The sequence below is a fragment of the Arachis ipaensis genome, chromosome B05 (genome assembly GCF_000816755.2).
Source record: "Arachis ipaensis cultivar K30076 chromosome B05, Araip1.1, whole genome shotgun sequence".
Taxonomy (NCBI): Eukaryota; Viridiplantae; Streptophyta; class Magnoliopsida; order Fabales; family Fabaceae; genus Arachis; species Arachis ipaensis.
The window spans coordinates 18,525,593-18,544,083 of record NC_029789.2 but is presented as its reverse complement, the minus strand read 5'-3'; the positions used below and the strand labels follow the sequence as shown (position 1 = coordinate 18,544,083).

The 18,491-nt window shown below is 36.6% G+C and overlaps 1 protein-coding gene across 1 annotated transcript; it reads right to left on the bottom strand.

Moving 5' to 3' along the window:
• LOC107643210 (protein CDI) lies at window positions 10,383-12,050 on the bottom strand. Its single transcript, XM_016346797.2, has 2 exons — window positions 11,794-12,050; window positions 10,383-11,531 (listed from the first exon to the last, which is right to left on the bottom strand). Exon 2 carries the CDS (start codon window positions 11,502-11,504, stop codon window positions 10,734-10,736), a length of 771 nt encoding a protein of 256 aa, XP_016202283.1. The 5' UTR covers window positions 11,505-11,531; window positions 11,794-12,050; the 3' UTR covers window positions 10,383-10,733.

Sequence of the window (18,491 nt, the reverse complement as noted above, 5' to 3'; positions counted from 1 at the left end):
CCTGCTCATATGAAAAAGAAGAGAACAAAGAGAAAAGAAGAACCCTCTATGTCACAGTATAGAGATTCTTTTATGTGTCAGAGAAAAAGAAGAATAGAAGAATGAGGTAGAGAGAATAAGAAGAATTTGAACACAAAGAGAGGGAGAGGGTTCGAATTATTAGATGAGTAGAAGATAAATGTTAGTAAATAAATAAAATAAATAGAAAGAGATGAGAGAGGGAGTATTCGAATTTTAAGAAGAGGGAAAAGAAAAATATTTTTATTTTTATTTCATTAATTAAGTTAGTTTCGAAAATTTGAAAAAAAAATACAAGAAAATTAAACACTAAAACAATTAGTTAATTAAAAAGATTTTTGAAAAAGTGGTTAGTGATTTTCGAAAATTAGAAGTGAAAAAGTAGTTAGGTGGTTTTGAAAAAGATAAAAAATAGTAAACTTTTTAAAATTAAAACAAACAAGTCAAGTAGTTAGTTAAAAAAGATTTGAAAATAAATTTTGAAAAGATAAGAAGTTAGAAAAAGATTTTGAAATTAAAATTTTAAAAGGATATGATTGAAATTATTTTGAAAAAGAATTGAAAAAGAAATTAAAAAGATTTTATTTTTAAAATTAAAGTTGATGACTTGACTAACAAGAAACTAAAAGATATGATTCTAAAATTTAAAGATTGAACCTTTCTTAACAAGAAAGTAACAACTTGAAATTTTTGAATCAAAACATTAATTGTTAGCAAGGATTTTCGAAAATATGAAATAAAATTAAGAAAAAGATTTTGAAAAATTAGTTTTAAAATTTTCGAAAACATTAAAAGAAAAATGAAAAAGATTTTGAAAATTTTTAAAAATGAAATTCAAAAATCATAAAAAAAATGAAAAAGAATTGATTTTAAAAAAGATTTGAAAAGATAAAGTTTTTAATTAAAATTCTTGACTTGACTAACAAGAAACAACTAAATTTTAAAAATTTTTGACCAAGTCAACTCAAAATTTCGAAAATTATGAGAAGAATAAGGAAAAGATATATTTTTTTTTACTTTTGAATTTTCAATGAGGAGAGAGAAAAATAACAAAATGAAACAAAACATAAAAATTTAAGATCAAAATAAATAATGCATGCAAGAACACTTTGAATGTCAAGATGAACACCAAGAACACTTTGAAGATCATGATGAACATCAAGAACATATTTTTGAAAATTTTTAAGAAAAGAAAGACATGCAAGACACCAAACTTAAGAACTTTTGTACTAGGGACACTAACAATTTGAAAATGCATATGAAAAACAAGAAAAGACACAAAACAAGAAAATGTAAAGATCAAACAAAGAAAATCATCAAGAACAACTTGAAGATCATGAAGAACATAATGCATGAATTTTTGAAAATTTAAAAAAAATTAAATTAAAAAAATGCAGTTGACATCAAACTTAAAATTTGACACAAGACTTAAATAAGAAACACAAAATTTTTTTGGTTTTTATGATTTTATTAAAATTTTTGTATTTTTTCGAAATTATTTTGGAAAAATAAAATAAAGAAATTCAAAATTTTTAATAAGAATTTCAGGATTCACGCAATGTTAGTCTACAGCTTCGATCCAAAAGAATTAGACATGGCCAAATGGCCAGCCAAGCTTTAGCACAGAATTATAAATGAGAATCCTAAGGCTCCTCTAATAGCTGCAATGATAAGTGAAAGATTTGGTCCAAAAGAATTAGACATGGCTTAATAGCTAGCCAAGCTTTAACATATCATCATGGAGCTCTAAGGTGGAATTCATTCTTAAAATTTTTGAAGAACATTTTTTTCAAAAACTTTTTTTTTGAAATATTTTTAAAAACTTTTTGAAAAGAAAATAAAGGTTGAAACAAGAAAGAAGGTTCCTAATCTAAGCAACAAGATGAACCATCAGTTGTCCAAACTCAAACAATCCCTGGCAACAACGCCAAAAACTTGGTGCACGGAATTGTGATCACACTTTTCACAACCCCGGTACAACTAACCAGCAAGTGCACTGGGACGTCCAAGTAATAAAACCTTACGCGAGTAAGGGTCGATCCCACGGAGATTGCCGGCTTGAAGCAAGCTATGGTCATCTTGTAAATCTTGTCAGGCGGATTCAATTGGTTATGAGTTTTGATAATTGAAAGATAAATAAAACGGAAATTAAAATAAAGTTACTTATGTAATTCATTGGTGGAAATTTTAGATAAGCATTTTGAGATGCTTTGTTGCTTCTGAACCTCTGCTTTCCTATTGTCTTCATCCAATCATGCGTGCTCCCTTCCATGGCAAGCTGTAAGTTGGTGGATCACCGTTGTCAATGGCTACCATCCGTCCTCTCAGTGAAAATGGTCCAGGCACGGCTTCTGTACGACTAATCATCTGTCGAATCTCTCGTCTCGGATGAAGAATACCAGGCACAACTAAAACACGGCTAATCATCTGTCGGTTCTCACTTGTGTCGGAATAGGATCTCTCTGTCCTTTTGCACACTATCACTGCGCCTAACATTCGTGAGTTTGAAGCTCGTTTGTTCTAGCCTTTACCACGAAGGTTCTGATCTCTGTGAGTTCAACTGCTCTGTTGTCAGGAGATGCAAGTCAAAGTCACGAACCAGAGGTCTAAGAGATTATACACCAGCTGTCGTCCAATGACTACGTTGAACATCATATAGACCGCTTGTGGTTGTTAGGCACGCGGATCTTGGCTAAGCGAGTAATGAAGATAGTGGGTGATTGTCACGGGTCACCCCTTCATTCTGACTTAACTGAATTAAGAACGAGAGTATATCTTGGAGAAGAGACATGCGTGAATTGAAAGAGAAACAATAGTACTTTCATTAATTCATGAAGAACAGCAGAGCTCCGCACCTTAATCTATGAGGTGTAGAAACTCCACCGTAGAAAATACATAAGAGAAAAATGTCTTGGCATGGCCGTGTGGCCAGCCTCCCAATGTGAAAAATGGCATAAGATACGAATATAATAGTAAAAAGTGCTATTTATATTAAACTAGTTACTAAGGATTACAGAAAATAAGTATCTAAGTGCAGATAGTGCAAAAATCTACTTCCGGGGCTCACTTGGTGTGTGCTTGGGCTGAGCATTGAGCTTTACACGTGCATAGGCCTTTTCTAGAGTTAAACGCTAGCTTGGATGCCAGTTTGGGCGTTTAACTCCAGTTCTGGTGCCAGTTCCGGCATTTTACGCCAAAAAACGGTCTCTGGCTGGCGTTGAACTCCAGTTTGGACCATCAAATCTCAGGCAAAGTATGAACTATTATACATTGTTGGAAAGCCCAAGATGTTAGCTTTCCAGCCCAATTGAGAACGCACCAATTGGACTTCTATAGCTCCAAAAAAATGCATTTGAGTGCAGGGAGGTCATAATCTAGCAGCATCTGCAGTCCTTTCTCAGCCTCTGAATCAGATTTTCTCTCCGATCCCTCAATTTCAGCCAGAAAATACCTGAAATTACAGAAAAATACACAAACTCATAGTAAAGTCCAGAAATATGATTTTTGCATAAAAACTAATAAAAATATAATAAAAAGTAACTAAAACATACTAAAAACTACCTAAAAACAATACCAAAAAGCGTATAAATTATCCGCTTATCACAACACCAAACTTAAATTGTTGCTTGTCCCCAAGCAACCAAAAATAAAATAAGATAATGCAACCAATCAAATGAATCAAACTCACAATTCATTTAGGCAACCAAACAAAGACTTAATGTTCAGTGCACATATTCATCATAATGAAGCCAAGATTCAAGCAAGAAGCAACCCAATCAACATCGATCAAACACTTGCAAATTATTGAATTAACAAACAACTAAACTAAAACTAATATAGTTACTAAAATAGAAATGAAATGCAAACAAAACAAAGTTGAGCAAGTAGAGAAGATGTCAAAAGCAAGAGAAGAGAGGGGTGGAAGGAAGAAGAAGAGAAGAGAAAAGAAAAGAAGAGAAGAAGTAGAGAGAAGAGAAGAAAAAAAGTGTAGTAGTGAGAAAACAGGGGTGTGCGTACGCATAGAGGGTCATGCGCACGCACAAAGGGTCATGCGTACGCGTATGGGACGCGTGCGCTTGGTGCGGCGAAAAAAAGGGACTTGACGCGTATGCGTGAGAGACGCGTCCGCGTAGAAAAGAGAAAATGGAAGGTGACGCGTATGCGTCGATGGCAGACTGAAAAGGGTTGTGCGTTCGCACTATGTGTGCAAACGTCGCGAACAGAGCCCTTGTTTTGAGGTGTGCGTGGGCACAAGCTTGTGCCCACGCACAGGAAGGCGAATTTTTTTTTTGTGTGAAGGATCATCTATGCGTGCGCACACAGGTCCGTGCGCACTCACAGAGGCGAAAAAGGGGTATGGGTGCATGCGCACAGGCTGTGCTAGCACTGCGAATAGGGGGCAATACCATGAGTGTGCGTGCGCACAGGTTGGTGTGCACGCACAGAGTGCTGAAAATAGACGTTTTGTGCACTCGCACAAGTATGTGCGTACGCACAGGTGTCCTGTTTTTTCAAAAAAAAATTCTTCAAAATCTAATATTTTATGCCTTAACTCAACAAAAGCTCAACCCCAAACATTCAAAACTTCACCAAATCATGATCCATACACAAATTAACCTATCTAAACTCAAAATTAAACTAATCCTAAGCTAACCAAGACAAGCAAGCATGCAATAAACCAAAACTATAAACAAGGAAAGGGTAAGAACAATGTTACCATGGTGGGGTGTCTCCCACCTAAACACTTCTGTTTAGAGTCCTTAATTTGGACTTATGGAGAGCTCTAATAGAAACTTGTGCTTATATTCATCTTGGAGCTTCCAACAATGCTTGAATCTCCAAAACTCCCAATTGATTGTACCAAACTTGGATGGAGTGTCCAACAAACTATGAGCTCCCAACAAGAAAAACATAAAGCAAACAAGAAAAACAAATTCACAATATCAACATATTCACAATAGCAACAAAAAAAGCAATATATTCACATATCAACATATTCACAATAATCGAAAAAGCAACATATGTACAATCAACTAAAAATAAGCTATTCACACTATTCACAATATGAACAATAGCCAATAACACAAAACTATTGCAACTCTCCGGCAACGGCGCCAAAAATTTAACAAAAGGAATTTATTGTTGATCTAGATTTTCACAAAATAGAATCTCTTCGTTGCTAGTATAGTCTAAATCAACAATTAACTCCCAATCAAATTTTAATTCAAAGATGTCACAATCCAAAGCAAATATAAACCGAGAGTATTTAACTTCCGGGTCGTCTTCCCTAGGAGTTGCAATGAAATGTACATATTATTGGCTATAGGAAATTTTGAGATTTTTAATTATAAGAGGCAAGAAATATAAATGACAATAAAATAAAGATGCATGCAAGAAATTAAATGAAAGCAAGTAAAGAAATAAAAAGGGAATTAAATACTAAAAATAGCTCTTGGTAGGAATTGGAGAACTAAGGATTCCTATCCTAGTTATGGACCACAAACATGGTAATTGTGTGGAATTAATCCCAATTAGTCAATCCTACAACGAGAATTTGTCAAAAGGGCATAATTGATCCCAATGCACAAGTCCTTACCAACGCTATTAATGGAAGGATTAGTGTTAGTGAAATCAAATCAATTAACAATCTTCACACAATGTGGAATGGACATCCACAACTCAATTTCACCCAATTTCTCAACCAAGAGTGTGAAAAACTAGGTAAAAATTCAACCAAACATTTTGTCAAACACTTAGTGGGCATGAAAAGAAAGCATGATAAAATGACAAGAAATAATAAATGCTACAACTATTAAGCAAGAAAAGCAAAAATAGCAACTCAATTAAGCAATAAAGGACATGAAACATAAATTGCATTAAATATAAATTAAAATAACAAGAGTGCTCATAAATATAAAAAGTAGGGAAAATGAGAAATTGACAAGATAACATAAGGAAATTAAGACAATAAAATAAAGAAAGGTAGAAGAAATTAGATGAAAACAAGAATTAAAAGTAGAAATTACAAGGAAATTAAACTAAGAAACTCTAATTCTAGAGAGAAGGAGGAGCTTCTCTCTCTAGAAAACAACCTACATAATGCTAAACTAACCCTAATTTCTCCCCCTCCCCCTCCTTCACATGGAATGAGGCCTCCTTTGATATAGCAAGAATTAGCTTTAGAGAGTCCCAAAATTGGGCTCTAGAGGCTCAGAAATCGCCCCCAACAATTTGCATTAAGTGAGTCACGTGCTGAGACTTGTGCGTACGTACACATGCTGATTTTCCTCCTATGCGTATGCACAGCGAAGCTGTGCATGAGCACACTTGCTGATTTTTATTCTGTGCGTGGGTACAGATGCTGATTTTGACCCTTGTGCATGGGCACAGAAGATGTGCGTGGGCACAGGCTGAAATGCTTCTTTCCTTTGATTTCTTCATGTTTTCTCTCAATTCCATGCTTTTCTTCCACTCTTATCAAGTCATTCTAACCTATTACACCTGAAATCACTCATCAAAACCATCAAGACATCCAATAGAATGAAAGTGGGATAAAATTGATTAAATTAAGCCCAAAATAACATGTTTTCACAATTAAGCTTAATTTACGGAGAAAACATAAAAATATGCTATTTAGATGAATAAATGTAAATTTATGTGATGAAATCCACTCAAATAAAACCAAAATATATGTTAAATATGGATTCATCAGTAAACCTTCTCCCACCAGCCCCACAATAATTTCAAAGTAATAATATTTATGGATAACAAAACGATAGAGGGATGAGGTTCAAAGACCAAAATCAGACCTGCATGAAGTCATTCGCTCCTGAGTTAGGTATTCCAGACGCAATGTTGTCGTCATCCTCCATGGCCGAGTCAAAGGGTCTCTCCAGTGGAGTTCCGTCAATTTTACTTTTCTATTTCACACCGGAACCCAAGGGGAGCGCACGGGAGAGACTAAGGAAATTTTTTGTATTAACATGGCTATCAAAGATGGCGTTAGATGATTTAGAGGCTTCGAAACTCATCCTCTCACTCTGTTGGAACCTTTTTCATATATTCATGAACCTCACACTCCATATCATCTCTACTTTGAAGAATAATGGCACCATGCTCAGGTTGGAGAACATGTGGGGGCAGCCATGGGGCCTTTCTTCTTTTCAGTATCCTTCGATTGGGCTTTTTTAGGGCCTTATCAGACTTCCTTGGCCCATTTTGATAGGGATGACTCTTATGAGCTTTTTGTGGATTTTTTCCAGCACCAAGCTTGAGAACCCTCACTTGGGTCTTCCTACTTGGTCCATCTTTGTTTTGCACTGAGGCCCATTCCGGCCCAGATTGTATGGTATCATTTTGCATCACCTCTTCATGTGGAGCATTCTCAATATCATCATCACTCTCATCTTCATAAAGGATATTGTATCTTGATCTTTCCTCTAGGATTTGATTGCTCGTGACCTTCACACCCTCCTTTTCCAGTTTAGCATCTTTTCCAAAATAAGTGGCTCTATTCTGGATAATATATTTGTCAAGTTTCTTCCTATTATATCGCTTAACCATCATCCAACGACTAAATGTCGGGGGTTGATAAAGAAATAAAAGGATAAACAAGACAAGAATTGAAATTGAATAAAACAAAGATAAATTATAATTGAAATAGAAACAAAATGATAGATTGAAATTGAGTACAAAGAGAATCACTCTACTTCTACCCAATTTCTTGATGCAACAAGAAAGGGACCTAACTTGTCAACGCCATAGTTTGGGAATTGATTCGAAGGGACTCCTCAACCTTCTACCCAATTCCCTGATGTAACAAGAGAGGGACTCTTCAACCTCAATTGTCCACACCATGGTTTCATCACGAAATCAAAAAGGGATTTTAAAACCTCTAAAAATTCTATATTCCGACTACAATAGCTAAGGAGGTATTTATAACCTCTTATTAGGTTAAAACAAAGAAAAAACCTAAAACCCATAACATAAGGTCTAATCTAATAATTAAATAAACAAAATAAAAATACATTAAATAAGATATTTTAAAAATATAAACTAAAATATCTTCTAAATAACTCTTAAACTCTCCATATCACCAATATTTGAAACCCATATCAGGGGTCTTGATTGCTTCGTGATTCACGCGAAGGATTAGAAATTTTATGATTCCCTTCATTATTATCATTAACTACAGGGTATCCACACCTTCCAGTTCACTGTCACCCCCAACCGCCACCATCTCTTGGCCGTCATCTTCCACCTGGTTTCCCTCATTGCACAATTAAAGCATATGAAGTGCAGGCCTTTATATTCCACTTTAAGAGCATTATCCAACATTGAGATTCTTGGAACAAGCTTCTTTGAAAGATCAATCTCCATACAAATTTTAACAAATTTTTCACGAGAGTGAATAGACGTAGTTTTATCAATTTTTAGCATGGTTCCAATATCTGAGCCAACTCTTCACATAAATGTTTGATTATAGAGCTTAATAGGTGGGTTAGGAAGACGAATCCACGTAGCAATCTTCTTGACCTTATCTGGTGACTAAAGGAAGAAAGGATGTCATCTTTAAACAATCAAATAATGTCCGACCACCATCCAAGGTCCTCCCATGAGTGCATGAGCATAGTCCTCTTTATTGAAAAAATGAACCAAAAAATAGTCCGATCCATATCAATAACATGAATACTACCTTTCTTAACCCAATCTCTATGAAGGCATTGTTCCATGAAGCCAAGATGAACATGTTTCCCCATAACTTTCACTATGAGGGCTGTGTACCCGGCTTGCACCATTCGTCTAATTTCTCCTTCGAGATTTTAATCTCTGGACAGGGGTCAAACGGCTTGTTTTCACTCTCTTTTTCACCATCATCTTGATAACAATGGTCCTTTGGGTTTGGTTCATCCTCATAAATATCCTGATGAGATAAATTATCTTCCTCTAAAATGGACTCGGGCACCACAAGGAGAGAGTCCTTGTAAGAGATCTTAGCATTCGTAGGAGAATTCTCAAGAACCACGTTAGCAATGTCAATGTCCTCACTGGGCTGATTGAGATCCATCTCTTCTCAGGTTTTTACTTTTTTTTTGTGCTTCTAAGAACTAAGTCTTCTTCTTGAGGTGAAACCATAGCAGAGCTATCACTAGACATGGATCACGAGTCAGAAGAGAATTGCTTTAGTGCCTATGTATTTATATATTAGTAGTTATAATGCGTGTAATAATGCTTTAAATCAATTAATGGTAGGAATGTATTTGAATATATTATTAGGAGAAATATAATATTCTAATTTATTGCTACTTATACTAAATATAAATTATACTACAATCATACATAATTATTTGTTATTAAATTAGAAAATTAAATTATTAATTATTAATTAATAATGTTTTAAATTAATCTTAAAAGTAATTAAATGCATAGACTCACCTTAAAGATAAATATGTTAATCTCATGATTATTTTGAGATTTTATTTTGTGAAGTATTAGGACACTAGTTAAAATTTAAGGAAAAATTTTTAAATAAAACTCAAATTCGTGACGAATTAATCTTTAATTTGTCGAATTAAGAGATATATAAGAAAAAAAAGAAAAAAAAAAAAAAACTTGTAGTCTCTTAACTCAAAAAGTTACAGTACCGTGTGATATCAATAACATGCTTTTGCTTTACTTCTATACCTCACTTTGTCCACGTGATCATTGCTGTAAATAATAGTGATGTGATCCTTTATAGATAAAGTTAGTCAATAGTACACAATTTGTTAGCAATAGATAACACACCCAATTGAACCATCATCCAAACTTGGTACTATGTTAATAGAATGGAATTGAATTGAATCCATCTCTTTCCCAGGTCAGGCATCAAAACAAGGCCAATGAGTTGATACCAATCAAGATTCGGAATATTATTTAATGGGTAGTTTGATAGAATGATAGTTCATGAGCTTATATATACTATTCCTTGCATGATTCATGCGATCTGTTAGATAAGGGTAACTTAATTAGTACAGGTACATTTCACAATTTGGATTCCATTGAATTGAACTAGACAGTGAATTAGACTTAAACGGACGCGACTTAAATTACTTAAAATTTAGTAATCTCCAGATATAAGTTATTGAAAACAATGAGCTGCAATATAGTTGAAGAAAATTATTACAAAATCAGTTGTTTCCAGTTTCCACACTTTTTTGAGTGTGTGTGGCCGTGTGGGGGACTACTCTCAGTCTCTTAGATGTGAGTCTTATTGCCTGACATCATCATTAAAAAAAGAAACAATCAACTATACAATTGACAGTAATAGTTAGAAGAATTAGGAATTTCTAAACAATTAACAGCAAATCAAACTGGAACAATAGTACGACTAATAATAGTGAAGGCTTCATTAAAATACTCATTACATAGTGAATCAGTAGTGATACTTATATCTCTAAAAGAGCCATCAAAGGTCATCATCATCAAACAAATAAAAAATTGAAATACCCCATGAAAAGCATTTACTCTGAAATGCCAACTTAAATGTAATGTAATACAATAAAGAATACTTAACTACAAGACAACATATTATGGACTAGCAGTGGTTATACTCCTACTCTCTTAAGATTTTTGCATAAAGGAATTTGACATAAAAGAATAATACACAAGCGACAACTGAATCTTAACAAATGACATATGCATTCTATTATACCATCAGCAAGGTTCAACCAAATCTAATTGGTATTCTCTTTCTTGGCTTCCTTGAGGTACTCTTCCATTTCATTCAGCCATAGATCAGCAAATTCACAATGCTTCCATGCTTCAAACCATGGCCCTCCACGAGTGTAATGGATTGCCTTTGGCTTAGTGGTTGCATCATTCTCAACAACCTTGTTATGCCCTTCAAGAAAGTTCCAAACAAATGGGATTGAACCAATTTCATCATCCTCAAGCCACTGAAACCTGTGAAGGTAAGCACCAGTCTGTGAATTAACAGTTTCAGGAGTTAGAACACTGTTCTTGGGATGGCCACAATTGTATAACACCATTGAAGACCAATTCTTCCTTGGATACACAGTTTGCACTGCCCCATCCATCTTTGTGGTCTCTTTTGGAGCATAATCATGCTGAACACACATGATGGCATACTTATCCTGAATCAAGTCCCTTAATTCCTTAATATCTGTTAAGTAGAGGAAATCACAATCCACAAACATGGCCCAACCTTGATAATTGGCCAAACAAGGAGTCAAGAATCTTGAAAAGGAGAACTCTGTGCTCTCAAATTGGCCTCTCTCACGCCAATACAAGCCACTCTTTCTCAGATCTGATTGCTTAATTGGGATGATCTCAACGGGGATTGAAGACCTTTTCAAGATTGAGTGGCGGCATACCTGATAGGCAATGTCTTCTTTTGGATCATACCCTACAAAGATCTTGAAGGGCTTCTCCTTCTCATCAGAAGCACCATTTGCTGGGTGAATCTTGCCATTACTCAAACTCATGTCTCACCAAATGATCAATGGATTTCCCTGTCCACACCGCAACACAATTTAATCACAATCAAAACATCAAACACATGGGCTGCACAGAAGAACAGAGAACAAAAACAAATCCAAAATCCAACATTTTTTAAAACCCAATTGCTATAATAATGTCAAGTAAGCTAGTCAATTACCCAGCATTCCCTCATATCATTACAAATCCTTATTTAAAAAAATATCCAAACTTGAATGCAGCATGAGAAAAAGGGAAATCAAATCAAATCCGAAATGAAATGGAAAGAGAGAGTACCAGGAGGTAGCAGACAAGTGTTGTTGGACTCGGATGGAGAAATGGGTCTTGAGGAATCGGTTGTTTGAATGGGAAGAGAGTCAAAGATCGAGCGTTAGAGCGAGGATTAAGCAGGGACGCACATGAACACCGACAGGGTTGGGGTGCTAATATATAGAGAAAGGAAGAACGAGAGGAAAAGAAGGGAGCAAGATTCCAACTTGATAAGAGAAAGAGACGCAATTTTGTGCGTTGGATTGAGATGACGCGTGTTGATGCCAGAGCTGCATAACACGTTAATTAGTGATTACTGTGGAATTAGATTCACCCAATTCAGCGATCCCAAATCCACTGATTTGCCGCCACCTCTGTTCTTTCTTTTGCTTCCTAAGTTAGCAACCTAAATCTAGGGATTCAAATCAATGGATTACATTATTTGTGTAATTTCTTTTCTTCACCTGCATTGCTAGTAATTTGTTGAGTAAATATCTATAGTCGTACTTGAGATTCACGCAAATAACCAATATAATCTTTAAGATTTCGACTTTTTTATTGTAGTCCTTTAGATAGAGCTTCGAGAACTTAAAGTGGTTCCTGAGCATATTTTTGGTGATGAGTCATCACCGGAGCGCTAACATGGACTCGGTTTATCACGCTGGGCTAATTTCTAATTTGTACCCACGTTGGTCCCTCCTATTATATGTAACCCTAAATCCCCAAATTTTCATACACTTCATCTCTTTTTGTTCATCTCTTCTTCTTCTTTTTCATACACTTCTTCCTGTTCATACACTTCTATCTGGGCCGCTACTTATGTCGATAATGGGTGGTGGTAGCACTGCAGGTGGAAGCTCTATTCGTTCCCCATCTAGCTAGAACTGGACGAGAATGCAAATAAAGAGTAGAAGATTGGATCCCGCCAGAATGGTGCGGCTGTGGCTGCCGGCCGGTTCTCAGATGGTCTGGCACATATTTGAATCCGAACAAACCATTTTATGGCTGTCCCAATTATAATGTGGGTTAGAATAATTACTTGTGTTGTTATGATTGTCCTCCCCTCACTGTTCTTCTGTTGTTCCTCTCTGAATTTTGATCGCTTCTTGGTTACAGACAAGTGGGAAGAGATGGTACGGGCTTTTTGTGTGGATAGATTCTGTGAATGAGGAACAGGTTGATAAGTCAGAATCTTGTGGTGATGATTATGAAGTGAAGATGAACTTTGATTGGAGGCTTCAGAGGTTGGAGGAGGATGTCTGTATCCAAAAAGTGATTACCCAGTTGTTAGTGTTAGCTGTGTTTGTATTGATAGTGTTGTTGGTGATCCTGTATTGTAAATGATGAATGAGTTGGTGGTTTAGGGTTCCCTGTTAGCAACAGATATAAAAAAACTGCTTGTTGATGGAATGAAAATGCTGTTAACTATGAAACTATTGTTATTTATGTTTGTGCATGAAATGAACCGTAATCAGTAAAGGCCGAATAAGGCAAGAAAAGTGATTGGTAAACCACAAAGCATAGTGTATTAAGATAAATTCCATTGTTTATCAAAAAACAACAAAAGACAAAGACAAAAGGCAGCCAAGGAACATGAATACTGCTATCTGTAGTTTCATCAAAAGAAAGGCATCTCAAAAAGGCCTTTGGATCACAATTCACCATCTAGTCATTGTACGATGGAAAAGACTAATTACACAAAACAGAAACTCCTAAGTAGATTTATCTAAAGTCTTCAGTTCTTCTTTTTTGGTGGCTTAAATCCTGGCGTTGGGATGAACTTCATCAAGTTAGCAAACTTTGTAGCTATTGCTGAAGATGCACCCTGCAAGGGGTTCACTGTTGGTGAGGTTGGCGGCAGAGAGGATCTTCTTCTTGGTGACAGCTTCGAAGGTCTTTTCAGTCCAGGATCCTATAAGAGAAAAAGTTGACATTAAGTATAATTGATCAACGGAAATAATAAAAGCCTAAATATGTAAAATTTTAGTTACCTTTTTGACTCCTCTTGCTCAGAAGCAATAGGCTAAGTTATCTCGATCTCCACGGGATTTCTTTCCACATCTGCTTGGCCACAATCGTCTTGGGGCTGCTCAACATGCTGCTCAGGCGCAAGATGTCCTTCATCCTTTTTCTTCTTCTCAGCCACCTCGGCGGCAGCATCATCATCCCTCTTCTTTTTGCAGCCTCTCTTCGTATGCTCCTTTTCACCATAGAAACTGCATGTAAAGGTCCCCAGCTATCTTTTAGGTGCACACCGTCTCCAGTGTTGCCCAACAATTTTGGGTCAACTTTAGGCTTCTTAGTTCCAAAACCACTCTTCTCATCCACATCCATCCTCCTCTTCATCTTTAATTTTCCAGGTTTTGTCTTGATTTTAGGGGCATGTGGCCTGTTACAGTCCTCTGCTTGCTCCCATAGTGGTTGCCCCGGAATTGGATTAATGTGGTAGTTATAAGTTTCCTTGTATGATTCCATGGTCAACCATCTGTGACAGAAGTCCTCTGACTGCTTATTCACACGAGAGAGGGTAGCACAAGCGTGCACACACAGAATACCTGCAAGTGCCAAACAGTGACATGAACCATGATAATTGTTATGGTTGAAGTAACTACTATGCATAAAGACAATTGTTATACACAAGCAACTTATCCGTTAGCATCCAAAATTGGCAGGTGCACAATCTTTTTCCTATGTCCACAACATGGTTAGTTGGATGTCCATGCATCTCAAATTTTTCGTATTCGTTATCCCCAGTCCAAATAGGCTTCCAATGCTTGGATTCTTTCCTAACCTTTTCCAGCCTGCTCTTTATAACCGGTGTTAGCTTCCCAGTGTGATTTTTCAGTTTTACCTTATTCTTCGCTATGGTGTGCATAACAAACATCCTTATTTCCTCCAGCAATGTTATGATGGGTTTGACTCATGCATCCTTGATCTTAGAATTGAACACCTCGCGCGTGTTGTTACAGATGCTATCCAACTTTGGTTTATGACTGAATAAGCTTCTGGTCCAAACATCCATCGGCCACTTCTCTAAATATGCCCAAGCATCCTCATTTAACCTTTTGATCTTGTCCATTCCATCCCTAAATTCTTGGTAAGTTGTTGCCCTTGCACATTTCCACAAAAGTCCCCGTAGCTGTAAGTCCTTCCAATTCTTATTGAAATTTTTTCATAAATGCCAGACGCAAAAACGGTGATGCATGTCAGGCATCACCTCTTTCACTGCTGATATCAATCCCTGTCAGATTCATGAAATATTATTGGTGCACGAAATTGTGATCTCAGGCAACGGCGCCAAAAACTCTGTACGCACGTCTTAATAAATCGTTTTTCATTCACAACTTCGATACAACTAACCAGCAAGTGCACTGGGTCGTCCAAGTAATAAACCTTACGTGAGTAAGGGTCGATCCCACGGAGATTATTGTTATGAAGCAAGCTATGGTCACCTTGTAAATCTCAGTCAGACGGATATAAAATAGTTATGGAGTTTTCGAAAATATATAATAATTAAACATAAAATAAAGATAGAAATACTTATGTATATCATTGGTGAGAATTTCAGATAAAGGTATAGAGATGCATTCGTCCATCTAAACTTCTGCTTTCTTGCTGTCTTCATCCAATCAGTCCTACTCCTTTCCATGGCTGGCTTTATGTAAGGACATCACCATTGTCAATGGCTACTTTTAATCCTCTCTGGAAAATGGTCCGATGCGCTGTCACTGCATGGCTAATCGTCTGGAGGCATCACCGTGGTCAATGGCTGCATCCTATCCTCTTGTGAAAATGGTCCAAATGCTCTGTCACAGCACGGCTAATCATCTGAGGTTCTCGATCATACTGGAATAGGATTCACCCTCCTTTTGCGTCTGTCACTACGCCCAGCACTCGCGAGTTTGAAGTTCATCACAGTCATTCAATCCCAGAATCCTACTCGGAATACCACAGACAAGGTTTAGACTTTTCGGATTCTCATGATTGCCGCCATCAATCTAGCTTATACCACGAAGATTCTGATTAAGAAATCCAAGAGATACTCATTCAATCTAAGGTGGAACGGAAGTGGTTGTCAAGCACGCGTTTGTGGGGGAATGATGATGATTGTCACGTTCATCACATTCAGGTTGAAGTGCGAATGAGTATCTTAGAAGCGGAATAAGTTGAATTGAATAGAAAAACAGTAGTACTTTGCATTAATCTTTGAGGAACAGCAGAGCTCCACACCTTAATCTATGGAATGCAGAAACTCTACCGTTGAAAATACATAAGTGAAAGGTTCAGGCATGGCCGAATGGCCAGCCCCCATGATCTAAGAACCAGACGTCCCAAGATGTCTAATACAATAGTAAAAAGTCCTATTTATAATAAACTAGCTACTAGGGTTTACAGAAGTAAGTAATTGATGCATAAATCCACTTCCGGGGCCCATTTGGTGTGTGCTTGGGCTGAGCTTGAATGTTACACGTGCAGAGGCTCTTTCTGGAGTTAAATGCCAGGTTGTAACGTATTTCTGGCGTTCAATTCTGGTTTGTGACATGTTTCTGGCGTTTAACTTCAGACAGCAGCGTAGAACTGGCGTTCAATGTCCTTTTACGTCGTCTAAACTCGGCCAAAGTATAAACTATTATATATTCCTGGAAAGCCCTGGATGTCTACTTTCCAACGCAATTGAAAGCGCGCCATTTTGAGTTCTGTAGCTCCAGAAAATTCACTTTGAGTGCAGGAAGGTCAGAATCCAACAGCATCAGCAGTCCTTCTTCAACCTCTAAATCTGATTTTTGCTGAAGTCCCTCAATTTCAGCCAGAAAATACCTGAAATCACAGAAAAACACACAAACTCATAGTAAAGTCCAGAAATGTGAATTTAACATAAAAACTAATGAAAACATCCCTAAAAGTAACTAGATTCTACTAAAAACATACTAAAAACAATGCCAAAAAGCGTATAAATTATCCGCTCATCACAACACCAAACTTAAATTGTTGCTTGTCCCCAAGCAACTGAAAATCAAATAGGATAAAAAGAAGAGAATATACTATAAATTCCAAACTATCAATGAAACATAGCTCCAATCAGATGAGCGGGACTTGTAGCTTTTTTGCCTCTTGAATAGTTTTGGCATCTCGCTTTATTCATTGAAGTTCAGAATGATTGGCATCTATAGGAACTCAGAGTTCAGATAATGTTATTGATTCTCCTAATTCATTATGATGATTCTTGAACACAGCTATTTTATGAGTCTTGGCCTTGGCCCTAAGCACTTTATTTTCCAGTATTACCACCGGATACATAAATGCCACAGACACATAATTGGGTGAACCTTTTCAGATTGTGACTCAGCTTTGCTAAAGTCCCCAATTAGAGGTGTCCAGGTTTCTTAAGCACACTCTTTTTTTGCTTTAGACCTTGACTTTAACCGCTCAGTCTCAAGTTTTCACTTGACACCTACACGCCACAAGCACATGGTTAGGGACAGCTTGGTTTAGCCGCTTAGGCCAGGATTTTATTCATTTAGGCCCTCCTATCCACTGATGCTCAAAGCCTTGGGATCCTTTTTATTTACCCTTGCCTTTTGGTTTTAAGGGTTATTGGATTTTTGCTCTTGCCTCTTGGTTTTAAGAGCTTTTGGCTTTTTCTGCTTGCTTTTTCTCTCTTTTTTTTGAGTCTGCTTGCTTTTTCTCTTATTTTTTTTTCGCTATTTTTTTTTCTCTTTTTTTTTGCAAGCTTTGTTCTTTGCTGCTTTTTCTTGCTTCAAGAATAATTTTTATGATTTTTCAGATTATCAAATAACATGTCTCCTTATCATCATTCTTTCAAGAGCCAACATATTTAACATTCTTAAACAACAACTTCAAAAGACATATGCACTGTTCAAGCATTCATTCAGAAAACAAGAAGCATTGTCACCACTTCAATATAATTAAACTAAGTTCAAGGATAAATTCGAAACTCATGTACTTCTTGTTCTTTTGAATTAAAACAGTTTTCATTTAAGAGAGGTGATGGATTCATAGGACATTCATAACTTTAAGACAAAGTTACTAAATACTAAGGATCATGTAATGAAGACACAAACATGGATAAGCACTTAACATAGAGAAAACGAAAAACAGAGAATGTAAGAACAAGGAGTGAGTTAGGGGCGTGCATCTCCTTGCATCATAGGCAAGTTAAACGCCAACCTTACATTTTTCGGACTAAAATCTAAGTATTTCCCCTGAACCATTGTAATATAATTCTTTGGGTTTGGGTTCTTACTTTGATCATGGTTCCTAGTGATCCATGCATTGGCATAGAACTCTTGAACCATTAGGATGCCGACTTGTTGGATGGATCCCTTTTCTAGAGGATTCTCCGGTCTTGGGTGCCATCAATGGTAATGGAAAAATAAAAAGCTTATGCTTTTACCACACCAAACTTAGAATATTGCTCGCCCTTAAGCAAGAGAAGAAAGAGGAGATGAAGAAGAAGAAGAAGAAATGGAAGTGAGGGGGGAGGGGTGTATTCGGCCAAGAAGAGAAGAGAGGGTTGTGTTGTGTGAAAATGAGGAAGAATGGAAGGCTATATATAGGGAAGGGGGGGTAAGGTTCGGCCATATAGGGTGGGAAATTGATTTTGAAGGTAGGTGGAGTTTATGAGGTAGGTTTATGGGGAAGAGTGGATGGATGTGAGTGGTGAAGTGGTGATAGGGAAGAGAGATTGAGGTGATTGGTGAAGA